Source organism: Cnephaeus nilssonii, assembly GCF_951640355.1.
Source record: "Cnephaeus nilssonii genome assembly, chromosome: 10".
In the NCBI taxonomy this organism is placed as follows: Eukaryota; Metazoa; Chordata; class Mammalia; order Chiroptera; family Vespertilionidae; genus Cnephaeus; species Cnephaeus nilssonii.
Genome location: NC_137081.1, coordinates 10,873,970 through 10,889,412, shown reverse-complemented (window position 1 = coordinate 10,889,412; position 15,443 = coordinate 10,873,970). Strand labels below are relative to the sequence as shown.

The 15,443-nt window shown below is 36.5% G+C and overlaps 1 protein-coding gene across 2 annotated transcripts in view; it reads right to left on the bottom strand.

Annotated features, from left to right (window-relative positions):
• Window positions 1-598: 598 nt before the first annotated feature.
• The window catches only part of CYP20A1 (cytochrome P450 family 20 subfamily A member 1), a 43,631-nt gene continuing 28,786 nt past the window's right edge, over window positions 599-15,443 (bottom strand). For both annotated transcript variants that reach the window (XM_079781943.1, XM_079781944.1), the window contains exons 10-13: window positions 13,291-13,402; window positions 11,688-11,752; window positions 8,686-8,775; window positions 599-8,599 (exon numbers count right to left, since the gene is read on the bottom strand). In XM_079781943.1, coding sequence (XP_079638069.1) covers window positions 8,452-8,599; window positions 8,686-8,775; window positions 11,688-11,752; window positions 13,291-13,402 — 415 coding nt within the window. In that variant the 3' untranslated portion in view covers window positions 599-8,451. The remainder of the gene's footprint in view (window positions 8,600-8,685; window positions 8,776-11,687; window positions 11,753-13,290; window positions 13,403-15,443) is intronic.

Sequence of the window (15,443 nt, the reverse complement as noted above, 5' to 3'; positions counted from 1 at the left end):
ACACACACACACACACACATCTGAGAAAGAACTTAGTATGAATGAATATGATCCAGGAATCTTTTTCTCAGTGTCTCACAGGATAGTGTTCCATGAGACACACTTTGGGAAATAATGCTCTCTCGGAGCCAGGGGAAGGCAGGTAATGGGGGACATCTGTAATACTCTCAACAATATAGATAAACTGAAAAAAATAAAATAAAACTCTTATCCTTAAATATTTCCTGGTTTAATGATGATCTGATGATATAGAAGGAACAAAGAAGTAGTTACTGTTTTGGCTGATATTTTTAATAACTACCACCCATTATAAACCTACTAGAGGACCGGTGCACTAATTCATGCACATTGAAAGGAAATTAATTAGAAGAAATATTTTAATATCGCTATCTGCCCTTTCTCTATAATAGAAGTGTCAACCAAATTCACGATCGACAATGACAGATGGAAACACACGTGTATAATTGGCGCCAGCGAGAGCTTTATACATATAGATAAACTTGCTTAATTAGAACTGCTTTCTGATTTAGCTAACTTTTCCATCCCAGTGAAGCACCCCAACTTCTCTTTCAGGTAATTGACAGCAACACAGCAGTAAATATCAACACGAAGCAGATTTTTATTGTACATCACACAGGAAGAACAACAAAGGGTGAAATATTTAACTCTAACAGTGTTTGACTATATTCTGCACAGTGAGAAAACCTGAAGTCATTTTCAAGTTCCACCATTTCTTACTTCTTTTCAGTCGGGTCAAGTTTCTAAACTTTCTAAATCTCCGTTTTCTGGCTAATGAAAATAGGATTCCACTGAGTCTCCTATCTACCTATTCCAGGACTTCTGTGAGAATCAAATGAGCTGAGGCACAGGAAAATGCTTCACAGACATTTGGTTAAACTGTAAATGTTTGCACCTGGCTATAAAGCAAGTGGTATTCCTGGGCTGAAAAAACTGCAAGGAGGCTAGTGCTAGGGAAAGGAAGCTGGGTGTTGCTAATGACGTCATTACCCGACGCCCACAGCCACTGTTTCCGGGCTGGGCTGGGCTGTGGGCCGCATTTTGTGCCATGGGGTCTCAGCCGTGTTGGCTGTGATTTGGTGGGCTGTCGGCTCTGGGGTGGTGTCGGGGCCTGTGTACCACCTGGGGGAAGCCGAGTGTTGCTTTGTCGGCACCAAGTCCGTGGTGCCATTTCTCTGTAAATGGCCAGTGTGCGTCACGGCAGCTCCTGTGTTGAGCGTCTGCCCCTGGTGGTCAGTGCGCATCATAGCGACTGGTCGGACGGTCGGACACTTAGCATATTAGCCTTTTATATATAGTCAGACCTAATACAGGCATCACTGAATGGTGTCCACACAACATCTTAAATGCATCCAGTAATGAGATACTTAACATATTACAAAGTACTATTAACAGCAGAGGTAGTTTGGCTATCTGGAAAACTTTCAACTATTTAGTAAACTTCAATAATTTCCCCTGGCCAGGTAGCTCAATTGGTTAGAGTGTTGTCCCGATATGCCAAGGTTGTGGGTTCAATCCATGGTCAGGGCACATACACAAATCAACCAAGGAATACATACCAGGTGTACCGGTAAATAATGTGGATTTTTTTCAATAGATGGAGTTACACATATGTTGATATATGTGCGATTTGATATGTATGCTATTTTGTTGTATTGACAGCAAGTTTCAAAACTTCATATGTCAAATTTGTTGAAGGTGTTAACATCATATGTATTTTTACGTTTAAAAATGTCGAATTCCGTGCCATAAAAAGAGCATTTGCGGGAAGTTTTAATTCATTACTTTACTTTGAAGAAAAGTGCTGCTGAAAGTTATCGTATACTTCGGGAAGCTTATGGTGAACATGCTCCATCTCAAGATACTTGTGAACGCTGGTTTAAACGCTTTAAGAGGGATGATTTCAATGTGAAAGGCAAAGTACGTCCAGATCAACCGAAAAAGTTTGAAGACCAACAATTACAAGCATTATTGGATAAAGATGCGTGTCAAACTCAAAAACAACTTGCAGAAAGATTAAATGTTGCTCAGCAAACAATTTCCAATCATTTACAAGCAAGGGGAAAGATTTTAAAGGAAGGAAAATGGGTGCCATATCAACTCAACGAAAGACAAATGGAAAACCAAAAGGTCATCAGTAAAATGTTGTTGCTTCAACGGCACAAAAGTCAGTCTTTTTTTGCATCAAATTGTGACTGGCAATGAAAAGTGGATTTATTTTGAGAATCCCAAGTGCACAAAATCATGGGTTGATCCAGGTCAACCATCAACATCAACTGCAAGGTCAAATCGCTTAGGAAAGAAGACAATGCTCTATGTTTGGTGGGATCAGGAAGGTGTGGTATATTATGAGCTTCTAAAACCTGTTGAAACCCTTAATACTGATCACTACCGGCAACAAATAATCAATTTGAACCACACTTTGATCGTAAAACCAAAATGGGTCAGAAGACACGGCAAAGTAATTTTGCTTCATGGTGATGCACCATCACACACTTCAAACCAGTTAAAAACACGTTAAAAGATCTTGCCTGGGAAGTATTAACCCACCCTCAGTATTCACCAGCCCTTGCTCCTTCAGATCACCACTTGTTCCGATCAATGGCGCACGCACTTTCTGAGCAGCACTTCAAAACATACGAAGAAGTGGAAAATTGGGTCTCTGAATAGTCTGCCTCAAAACAAGAAAAGTTCTATTGGGACGGTATCCACAAATTACCTGAAAGATGGGGGAAATGTGTAGCTGGCGATGGACATTACTTTGAATAAAGCACTTTTGATGTTTCTCTTGAAATTGTGTTCTCTTTTATTACAAAATCCACATTATTAACTGGTACACCTGGTACTTTGAATAAAGCACTTTTGATGTTTCTCTTGAAATTATCCTGTGTTGTTTTTTTATTACAAAATCCACATTATTAACCAGTACACCTGGTAAATAAGTGGAACAACAAATTGATGTTTCTCTCTCAAGTCAATAAAATAATTTTTTTAAAAAATTACTTTATTCTACATGCACAGAAAACCTCAGTGAATATTTCATTCATTTATTGAAAAATATTTATTGTCTTTTTGTAGACAGGCACTTTACAGCTTTATCTATGAAGTAGTTACAGTGGTGAGATAGCACAGTTTCACTCACTACTATCATTTGTTAAAAATTAAAATAAGAATTTGAAGTATTTTAGATGTAAATAAATGTGTGTCTTTTAAAATTACTCAACAGGATATATTTGTGACTTATTTGCTCATGGCATTTTATCAGAGGTTCTAACAAGATCCATTCACAATCTCTAGAAAAATGGCCACAAAACTGTAAACCAATTAACTGGGGAATGCTACTGGGAGAAGGAATGTCATTTCCTGCCTTTTGTTTATTGCCTGAATGTTTTACGAAATGGTTCCCAACTCAAATTTTACAATTATCCATTCATTCAGTCATAAAATTCTATAAATAAAACACTAACTTGATTTCTATTTTAAAAGTCTATTCACCCCCCCCCCAAAAAAAATCTATCTATTCCCTGAAGCCCTTGCAAAAAAGTAACAAAGGAAAATGTTTAAAATTCATTAAGTGAAAAGTAAACCATATTGTTATCATTGCAATAGGTAAAAATCTGTATGTGTAAACAGGAAAAAATTTAAACAGTTGTATGGTTGGTTGAGTTTGCAGCATTAGTTTTTTTAAAAAATATATATTTTCATTGATTTCAGAGAGGAACAGAGAGGAAGAGAGAGATAGAAACATCAATGAGAGAGAATCATTGATTGGCTGCCTCTTGCATGCCCCCTACTGGGGATTGAGCCCACAACCCAGGCATATGCCATTGACTGGAATTGAACCAGGGACCCTTCAGTCCACAGGGTGATTGATGCTCTATCCACCAAGCCAAACCAGCTAGGGCAGCATTAGCTTTTTTTAAATGATTTATTTTAATACTGCTGTTACAGTACTCTTTTAATCATTTTCTCCTAAATTTTTTAAAAAATTAATTTATTGATTCTAGAGCAAAAGAAGGGGGGGAGAGAGAAAGAAGAAGGGAGGGAGGGAAGGAGGGAGGGAGGGAGGGAAAGAGAGAGAGAGAGAGAAAGAGAGAGAGAGAGAGAGAGAGAGAAAGAGAGAGAGAGAGAGAGAGAGAGAGATTTGTTGTTCCACTTATTTATGCAATCATTGGTTGCTTCTTGTATGTGCTCTGACTGGTGTTCAACCCACAACACTGGCTTTGAGACGATGCTCTAACCAACTGAGCTACCCTGCCAGGGCTTAATCATTTTCTTTAGTTATTATGAATAGCACAATATTTAAAACTACTCCTTGATTCCCTTTTAAATAATAACAAATACACCAATAAACCCCACTGAAGATATTAAGATAAGATGAAGTTTAGATCTCTTCATTTTTTAGCTAGTTTTTCCCTGTCTTCCTTTATAGTATTTTTTCTAGCAGGAATGAAAAACTATTTTAGTTTGTCACTGAACTGACTGTTATGCCCTAAGGACTAAATGAGATAGGTATATAACGTATTTGGTTTGTAACAAATGCCTTCCAGTCCCCTGTTCTACTTTCAGCTTAACTATTACTCCAAGTTTCAGTCTCACCCCTTTTTATCACTGCAGGTCACTCCCAACCTTTCAAAGCAACATTGTATGAAGGCTTTTGGCTGTGTAGACTTCCTCTGACTTCTGTAGTAACAGTACCTGCTTTGTTGTCATATCCTCCCTCCCAGCTCCTCCCCTTCTACCTTAATCATTCACTGATTAGTAACTTAGGAAACAGGCAGAGGGCTAGCGAAGAAGAAAGAAAAAGGAGGCCACTGGTATCAATTTGTTGACATTATAAAAACCTGCCCTTGAAAATAACGTCCATTTCTCACAGCTATCTTCTCACAGCTACTGGTCATGTCCTCAGTTTCGTACATGATAGAATTGTGTTTTTAAGCAGTTTTCAATCTGTCAACATAATCTCATGTTAAAAAATGTTATAGGTTAACAGTGCTTTTTATGGAGCTGGGTGGGGAAAAAATAAAGATGTCTTCAGAGAAGAATCTTAATCTGTTTGCCCGAGTCCAAAAACAATAACAAAGATTCTTAAGATTTCCTCTTAAAAGCTTTTCCTTAGAGGACAACAGAGTAATTTCATTTGTTTAACAACTGTTCTTTTTTTTTTAAATCCTCACCTGAGAATATTTTTTCCATTGATTTATAGAGAGAGTGGAAGGGAGGAACATTTATAGAGAGAGCGGAACATCATTGCAAGAGAGAGATATCGACTGGTTGCCTCCCACCTGCACCCCTACCAGGGCTGAGGATCCTGCGACCGAGGTACATGCCCTTGATCAGGAATGGAATCTGTGACCCTTTGGTCTGCGGGTCGACAATCTAACCACTGAGCAAACCCAGCTAGGGCCAACAATTCATTTTATATGGTTCTATGACTTTCGCAACTTAGATGTACAAATATATAACTGTTGTGTTAGAATGGATGGAGAAGAATATTTTTAAAATTGAAAAGAAAAAAGAATATCTGAGAAGGGAAAGCGAGAAAAGTAAGCATGCCAAAAATCTGTGCTTACATTCTGTGTGAAAAGAATACTAATATTCCAATTGTTGGAAATGCTATTGTTCACAATATACTAAATGAAGAGAACAGTAGATATGTCTGTAGAAATATGTGGATACAAAAAAGAATAGAAGGATCTATCTCATAAACTTAACACTATCAGACTGAGTTTGCTATTTTTTTTGTTTCTGTATTTCCTAGATTTTTCTACAACAAACAGAAATAATCTATAATAATAAAAGGGTAATATGCTAATTACTAGTAGATCGGACATCCTCCCGGACAAAGCCAGGGCTGCAAGGGAAGTCCGGGTCCCAGGTGCCTGCCTGCGGCCGGAGCAAAACCCCGGTCCCAGGTGCCAAAGGGAAGCCAGTGCCGACAGCTGGGGGAAGGAAGGCCTACTCTTGCACGAATTTTGTGCATCGGGCCTCTAGTCCTATATAATAAAAGTCTAATATGCAAATTGACCAAACAGCAGAATGACCAGCAGAACAACTGGTTGCTATGACATGCACTGACCACCAGGGGGCAGGTGCTCAATGCAGGAGCTGCCCCCAGCCCACAGGCCGCAGGCCAGCCAGTGGGGGCCCCCAGATCGCCCTGCCAGTCACCCCGCAGAAGGAGGCGACCAGCGGTGGGGCCAGTGAGTGGGCAGCGCTAATGTTTTGAACAATACATTTCTGAACTATAAAAAAGAATGCAAAAAAAAAAAAGCAAAAAAAAAAATGCAAAAAAAGAATGCAAAAAAAAAATGCAAAAAAAGAATGCAAAAAAAAAAAAAAAGAATGCAGATCACAATCAGTGAACAAATAGTTTTAAAAAAACAAAAAGCTACAAAACTTAAGAGGCCTGCTAGAGTTCTGCTATGAGCCATCAGTGACACTGTGGCTACTAAGAATTCAGTCATTTGATAAAGGGCAAAATAAGAACAACAGTTAATGGACAACTTATTTTATACGTGATTAACATTATTTTTATTTTTTTAATCCTCTTGAAGATGATTTTTTAATGTTTTAAGTTAGTCATGTAACTCTAAATAGCATGTACTTAGCTGATTCTTCTAGCCTCTATTTTCCTTGATTTCAATCATTATTAGTCATTGTAGATCCTCATTTTTAGGGTATATGCCAACTCCCTGACTCTAGTTCAGCTGCTCTGTTTTTGCCTTGATCACTGCTGATCAGGTCTCACTTACTTTCAATTTCCACTTATCGCCCTACTGATTTGGCTCAGTAGATAGAGTGTTGGCCTGCAGGCGGACCCAAGGGTCCCGGGTTTGATTCTGGTCAAGGGCACGTGCAGGAGGAAACCAATCAATATGTTTCTCTCACATTGATATTTCTCTCTGTCTTTCCCCTCTCTCTACCACGATCTCTAAAGAGTCAATGGAAAAATATCCTCCAGTGAAGATTAAAAAATATTACATTTATCTTATCTAATTTTACTGACACTTGGTTTACATATCAATTGCCCACTCTTACCTTTTACTGCCAGTTTCCAAAACAATTAAGGCACTTGGACAACAAAGAAAGATGTGCTACCTACACAAAACCATGGAAAATGATAGGTGGGGTGGGAATAAATTTAACAATTTATTTTTTTATAAACATGATGCTAGGAGCTATGAATACTTAAAGTTTTAAAATTTGACTTAAAGTTTTAAACTTTAAATTAGTCTAGAAGTTAAATGTTTTGTCAGAAATAAAGCCTGCATCTAATTAAATTCTATGTTAATCACTCATAACTAGGTCTAAAATGTTAGCTATTTAACCATAAACACAGCATAAAATAATAATAACTAGGGTACATTCTTGAAACTAAATTTACAAATGAAATTCAGAAGTGTCAAAAATAAGCTCACCTGCAACATTTTTCATTTTTCTTTCTTTCTCGCTATCTGTACTTGGCACATTTCCTTCAGTTGACTGAAGGAAAAATGTGTTTTTAAAAAGTCTTTATGAACAGCTTAAACAAAAAAAGTGGATTAAATACAATGCTATCAATAAAAAGTATTAAATATAAAACTTATCAGTACTAAAGTGTTATTAAAAGATACTTAAAATGTTTTTGAAAAAGCTCCACTATTTCTTTGCTTAGTGAGATTGACCATTTTTCTAAAAGTTTATTAGCTATTTTTTCCTATAAAAGTTGCTATTCATGTTTTTTTATCCATTTATCAATTGTATGTTTTCTTACCAATCTGTATGAGCTCTTTATAAGTAATATGGTTATTATCCCTTTCTGTCATATATTTTGCAATTATTTTCACCCATCTTTGTTTTCTTCTTAATTTGGTTTGGTTTTTGGTTAGTGCTCTCTCATTTCTTAATAATAAACTCATTATGTTAAGTATATGACATAATAAATAAATTTAGAAATTCTGTTTTTTCCACAATTGAGAATTAATAGAGTAATTTCGTGCTAATAAGAATTCCAGCCCGGCCATGGTGCCTCAGTGACTGAGCTTCGACCTATGAACCAGAAGGTCACAGTTCAATTCCCAGTGAGGGCACATACCCAGGTTGCCAGCTTGATCCCCAATCATGCAGGGCAGCCAATCAATGATTCTCTCTCCTCATTGATGTCTCTCTCCCTCTCTCTCTCTCTCTCTCTCTCTCTCTCTCTCTCTCTCTCTCTCCCTCTTCTTTCCTCTTTAAAATAGATAAAAGTATATATTTTTTAAAAAGAATTCCAGCAAAACAGAAGGACAAACAAGTCTCAATTTTAGTTTGTCACTTAGAAGGGAAACTTCAAAATGCATTAAAAAAAATAACTGTATTATTTTCCACAATGTTACTTGGTTTGTAAAAGAATTCCATATAAATTTTCTAAATGGGCATTTTCTTCACCAAAGTGTAACGTAAAAATTTTTACTATCTCTTTGAGACAGTGATCCAAGCTTCTTCCTTGGAGGAGGTTACCAGTTCGTATTTAGTTTCAATAACTTGACCCTCCACAGGCAGCAGGTGCAGTCTCCTCACCAATACACTCAGAAGTACTGTGGTCACCATATATGCAAACCTAGTCAGGAAGAAAGTTGACTGGTTACTATTAACAATTACCCTTTAATTATACCTGACACCTTTCCTTTCACTTGATCATCTCACCTTAACTCTGGGCATTCCTGTGTGCCTGAGAATCCAAGCAAGGAGAAAGTTTTCATTACTGATTCATCATTAAACCGGTCTGGATCAAACCTAAAAAGAAGATTGGTATTTAATTTTTAAAAAGTCATCCCAGTATATTTAATTAAAAAAAAAAAAAGATGTTTGGGGGCTAATCACAATAGAACGCCACTGGCCTTTTACATATTTACACTGTAAGAACACAGATATAATAATGTTTTAAAAACTACTGAAAATAAAAACTGCTGTCACATTATATTTAAATTTCACCTATTATTATGTTCCCAAATTATTCAACATATATCTTTTGTCTCTTTCTACTTATTTTATTATTCTATACCAGGAGTGGAGAACATCTGGCCTGCAGCTGTATAAAACCTGGGAAATCATTGGTCTGGCCCTGCCAAAACATTCGAGGTGAGTTAATTAAATGTTTGACCAAATATAGCAGGCTAATTTTTAAGTTGATCATTTTGTATGGCTGTGAATGATGTTATAAATATCCAAATGGCCCTTGGCAGAAAAAAGGTTCCCCATTCCTACTAAAATAATAGATGCAAAATACATTTCTCTGGAACCAATAATGAATAAGATTTTGACACAAGTTTATATCATTATATGAGATATAAAGATAAATCAAACAAAATCACATAGTAAATATTTACATTTAAGTGTGTTCAACATATCTGTTACATGAGACCATCTGATCAATATGTAAGGTATTCTACATTGCCTTTTCAATTAAATTTATTGCTTAAAATTGGAGACATCAGACTTAAAAACTTATATTCATCAATTATGTTACACCCAGACTTACTAATAACTGAAGGAAATAAGAAGGCTAAGGTTTTTTTTGTTGTTGTTTTTTTTTAAAATATTTTATTGAGTTTTTACAGAGAGGAAGGGAGAAGGATAGAGAGCTAGAAACATTGATGAGAGAGAAACATCGATCAGCTGCCTCTTGCACACTTCCCACTGGGGATGTGCCCGCAACCAAGGTACACGCCCTTGACCGGAATCGAACCTGGGACCTTTCAGTCTGCAGGTCGACGCTCTATCCACTGAGCCAAACCGGTTTCGGCAGAAGGCTAAGGTTTTTTATTGTACACAATTTCACTCTGTAAAAACTTGCAGGGAAAATGGATATATTAAAACAAAACAAATAAATCACCCATTATGGATCATAAAATTTTGTCTTAAAAACAAATGTTTCTTGGAAAAGATCAGCAAAATTGATAAACACTTAACCAGACTCAAAAAGGAAAAAGAGAGAGGACCCTAATAAATAAAATTAGGAATGAAGGAGAGAAGTAACAACTGACACCACAGAAATACAAAGGATTATAAAACAGTATTATGAACAATTATATGCCAACATATTGGGCAATCTGAAAAAAATAGATAAATTTCTAGAAACATACAATATTTCAAGACTGAATCAAGAAGAAACAAAACCTGAACAGATCAATTACAACAAAAGAAATAGAAGCAGTAACCTAAACACTCCCAACAAACAAGTCCTGGACCGGATGGCTTCATGGGTGAATTTTATGGTCCATAAACATTTTAAAAACTAACAGCTATCCAAAAAATTCAAGAGGAGGGAAGACTCCCATGCTCATTTTATGAGGCCAGCATTATCCTAATTCCAAAAACAGATAAAGACACTACAAAGAAAGAAAATTATAGACCAGTATCTCTAATGAACATAGATGCTAAAATCCTCAACAAAGTATTAGCAAACGAATTGAGCAATTCATGAAAAAGATCACACACCATGATCAAGTGGAATTCATTTCTGGGGTGCATGATTGGCTAAATATCCACGAATGGCTCAGCCGGCATGGCTCAGTGGTTGAGGGTTGACCTATAAATCAGGAGATCAAGGTTCAACTCCTGGTCAGGGCATATGCCCGGGTCTTGGGCTAGCTCCCCAGTGGGGGGAGTGCAGGAGGCAACCGATCAATGATTCTCTCTCATCATTGATGTTTCTAGCTCTCTCTCCCTCTCCCTTCCTCTCTGAAATCAATAAAAAAGTATATATTTTTAAAAAGAATGAATCTGGATTTTCCAAAAGGGATGGGTAAGGAGGTGTCAAACTTCAGAAAGCTTTTCCTTAGCATACAACAGCATTACTAACATTTCCTAAATTTCATTACATTTGAATCCTAAAAATGATTTCCACATTTTAGCATATATTCCTTTCTCTGTTTTTCAATTTGCAACCTAGATTTTCTGATCTACCAATGCATATCTTTACTTTTCCTATAAAAGCCACTTGGAATATAAAAATTTACTTAATTTTTACTTATAGCATATTTTAAAGGATTGCTATTTCATTTATTAATAGATTTCCTTTAATATCATTATAATATTAAAAGCCAAAATATGATAGAAACACTTAATATGTCCCATCCTTATCCTCCAAAAGAAGGTTTCCTAGTACTTCAACCATGCCACCAACCCTACCCCTGATTTTCACACAGCTGTTTTACTCTCAATCAACTCCATATATAACCTTCTTCTGGGACAGTAAATCCTAATCCATTTCCTTAGGATTTTATTAGCTGCCTATTTAAGAGGCAAACAAAAGCAGCTCTGTTCTTCAGCTTTTCCCTCCCTCACCATTCTCACATACAACACGTATGCACACAAAACCTATTTCCTGAATTTGACTAAAGCACTTAATAATTGAGACCACTTAACCAAAACAAAGAATTCCAAAATTTGACTGAAATTAAAAGATAGTTGTAGAGATCCGGTCATTACACAGATCTTAGGATAGAAGTGGTAACAGGAGAGACAAAGAGTAGCAGACAGCAGATTCATGAAATAAATAGTGAGTGAGCAGACAATATAAAGGGAAGATATAAATGTATCATTGTCACATACTAAATTTTCTCCTCAAAAATTAGAAAAGTGATGTAACACATGAAAACACATAAAAATCAATAATCACAATGACAGTGACCGATATTTCATACTTGTATGGTGATGGCCAAGTACTGGGATCTTGAAGTACCACACCAAGGGCATAAAGAACAAGGGTCTGCAAACAAAAATAAAATGTCTTCTAGTTAGTCAAGGCCTAACAAAGACAAAGCAACATCCAGAAAGCCAACTCATCCTAAATGCTCTTTTAATGTAGATAATGAATACAAAATAAAAAGATAAAACAACAGAAGAAAACAGAGGCCATGATTTTGGTAATCTTACAGTGAGGAAGGCATTCCTAAGTCTGTCACAAAAGCCATGAAGTAATAACAGATTTAACTATATAAAAATTTTAAAAATTGCATCCTGTCAAAACAAAAATCATACCATACCATATCAAATAGAAAGAAAAAACTTGCTATATACCCGACAGAATGTATAATATACAAAAAGACATATGAGCTCACTAGAAAGAACAGTGAGTTATAAGCAGATAATTCACAAGAGAAGAAATACAAACTGTTTATATATGAAAAGCTGCTCAATCTCTCCAATGATTAGGGAAAAGCAAATTAAAAGCATGAGACAGTTTTTCATATAGAATTCACAAAATATATATGATTTATAAATCCATAGGTGGTGAGGATATGGAGACAAAAAGCTTTTTCACACATTATTGCTAACAATATAAACTGCCTTTTAGATAACAATTTAAATTCAACATACATACGCACTTTGACCCCAAAAACTCCATTTCTACAGCTCTATCCAATACCTGTCCAAGTATATAATTTGTAATAATAAAAAAATAGATCTAATTTCCATCTATGAGGACTGCTTAAATAAGTCATAGTACATGGAATATTATGCATCCATTAAAAATGAGTTGGCCCTAGCCAGTGTGGATAGAGCGTTGGCCTGCGGACTGAAGGGCCACGGGTTTGATTCCGGTCAAGGGTACATGCCCGGGTTGCAGGCTTGATCCCCAGTTGGGGCATACAGGAAGCAGCCGATCAATGATTCTCTCTCATCATTGATATTTCTATCTCTCTCTCCCTCTCCCTTCCTCTCTAAAATCAATAAAAATATATTTTAAAAATAATAATAATGAGTTGGATCTGTATCAAGTGCCAGTTGTACTAGTAGTCATGATACTCTCAATAAAAGAAAATTAAAGAATATATAAAGAGTAACCTTTCACATATAAATTCAGTCTTTAAAATATATACACATATGTATGTGTATATACATACATAGAATAATATACACACAGAAAAAGATCTATAAAAAATATACACTAAAGAGAAAGAACTCATGGACATGGACAGTAGTATGGTGACTGCGGGGGGTGGTGGTGGGTGGAAGTAGAGGAGGGCATGCGGGGGAAATGGTGATGGAAAAAAATAAAATAAAGAAAAAAAATACACAATAAACTATTAACAGTAGTACCCCTGGGGAAGAGAGCTTTTCTTTATACCGGATAGTTTGAACTTTAGAACAGGCATATATTATTTTGTCATTTTAAATGACTGTGTCTTTGATTTAATAATAGGTAGCATTTATTGGACACTTTAAACAATAAAATTTAAAAATACACACTAAAAGAGTTGAAAAGAATAACTGAATGAGTTAAGTATACTAAATGTTTCCTACCTCTCTAGGAATAATGAATTTGTCGATCTTTCCTTCAATATCTTGAAGCCGGGCAGAAACTGGGGTCAGTTTGGCAGTCCGAACAGTCTCACAAAGCACTTGTCGACAATATCTGTTTAAAAAAAATTTTTTTTAAGATTTTTACTATGAGAGAGGCAGTTTGAAATGTAGAAATATTTCAAAATGTCATTCAATAACTTTCATAACTTTCCTAATTTGAAACAATCGCATGATAATTCTTTGTTGCTTGAAGATGTCTTATCCTATATAATAAAACCCTAATATGCAAATCGACCGAATGGTGGAATAACCAGCAGAATGACCGGTCGCTATGATGCACACTGACCACCAGGGGGCAGACGCTCGATGCAGAAGCTGTCCCCTGGTGGTCAGTGCGCTCCCACAAGGGGAGCGCCGCTCAGCCAGAAGCCGGCCTCATGGCTGGCAAGCATAGCAGCAGTGGCAGGAGCCTCTCCTGCTTCTGCTGCAGGCGGGCGGTAAGGAGCGAGGGGTCCCGGACTGCAAGAGCCCTGGACTGTGAGAGGGATGTCTGACTGCTGGCTTAGGCGAACATCCCCCAAGGGGTCCTGGACTGCAAGAGGGCACAGGTTGGGCTGAGGGGAACCTCCCCCCTCACCCAGTGCACGAAATTCGTCCTCTAGTATCTATATATATATAAAAAGCTAATATGCAAAGTGTTTCCTCGGGAGTTCAACCGGGAGACTGGGAGTTCGATTGCTCACTATGACATGAGTTGACCACCAGGGGGTGGCATGGAATGAAGGGAGGCCCCGGCCAGCAACCGGAAGGCCCTGATCAGCCCTGATGGCCAGCCAGGACTAGGGACCCTACCCATGCATGAATTTTGTGCACTGGGCCTCTAGTAAATATATAAAGTCCAGGTGGGTAAAGATTTAAACAAATAATAACATCTTTAAAAGTACCAAAGAAAATTCAAAGGAGTATTTTTATAATTTTTGAGTAGAAAAATCCTATATTTTTAATAAAAAATTAAATAAAAATTTTAATAAAAGACTTTGCTAATAAAAAATTATATAAATATTGACACAATGACAGAAACCATAACAAAAAATACAAATAATCTGATAATGCAATTTTTATATGTTAACAATCATCATACATAAAATTAAAACACAACTAGAAAAAAATTTAAAAAGACAACTAGAAAAATATTGACAGTAAATATATCTTTAACCTTTTGCACTCGGATGTCGAGTGTGACTCGACATGGTTAGCATCGGTAGCAGCTCTTTTTGTACTCTTTGAATGTATCAACAATTTGAAATATAAAAAAATCCAAATAAATAAGTTTGTATGAAAAGAAACTCCAGTTTTTTATTCTACTGCCACGCTTTGTAAAATCTGGGGTATTTAAAAAATGAAATCCCGAGTAGAATAAAGGAATCGAGAAAAAAGCAAGTGAGTGCAAAGGGTTAATGTATCAAAGCTTTTTAAAACTTCATAATTAAAATAATCAAACACCCCAATAGATATGTGGACAGAGAATACAGAAAATCAACTAAAATAAATATAAATGGCCCAAAAACACAGGAAATGATAATCTCATCAACAATGGAAAGATAGCCAATCAGAGCACTTTTTTTTACTTGGCAGATATGCCAAGATGAAAAAGAATAACAATAGGCAATACTAATAAAAATGGGGGAAAGATATTGATAGTCAATTGGTGGAAATACAAATTGGTATAAACTTTCTGAAGGATAATTTGGCAACATACAGTATAAGAATATTAAGTGTGCATCACAATGAGAAGAAAATGTATTGAAATCTTGACACGAACCAGTTCTGTTAAATAGTTTCTATGCAGTATCTCTTTTTTGTTGTTGTTAATCCTCACCCAAGGATATTTTTCCATTGATTTTTAGAGTGGAAGGGAGAGGTAGAGACAGAGAGAAACATCAATGTGAGAGAGACACATAGATTGGTTGCTTCCTGCATGCACCCTGACCAAGGCCGGGGAACCTGAAACCCAGGTACATGGCCTTGACTGGAATCGAACCCGGGACCCTTCAGTCCGTGGGCTAACACTCTATCCACTGAGGCAAACCGGCAAGGGCTATGCAGTATCTCTTTTAATCCTTGTAAGAACCTCAAGGATCCCATTATTATTT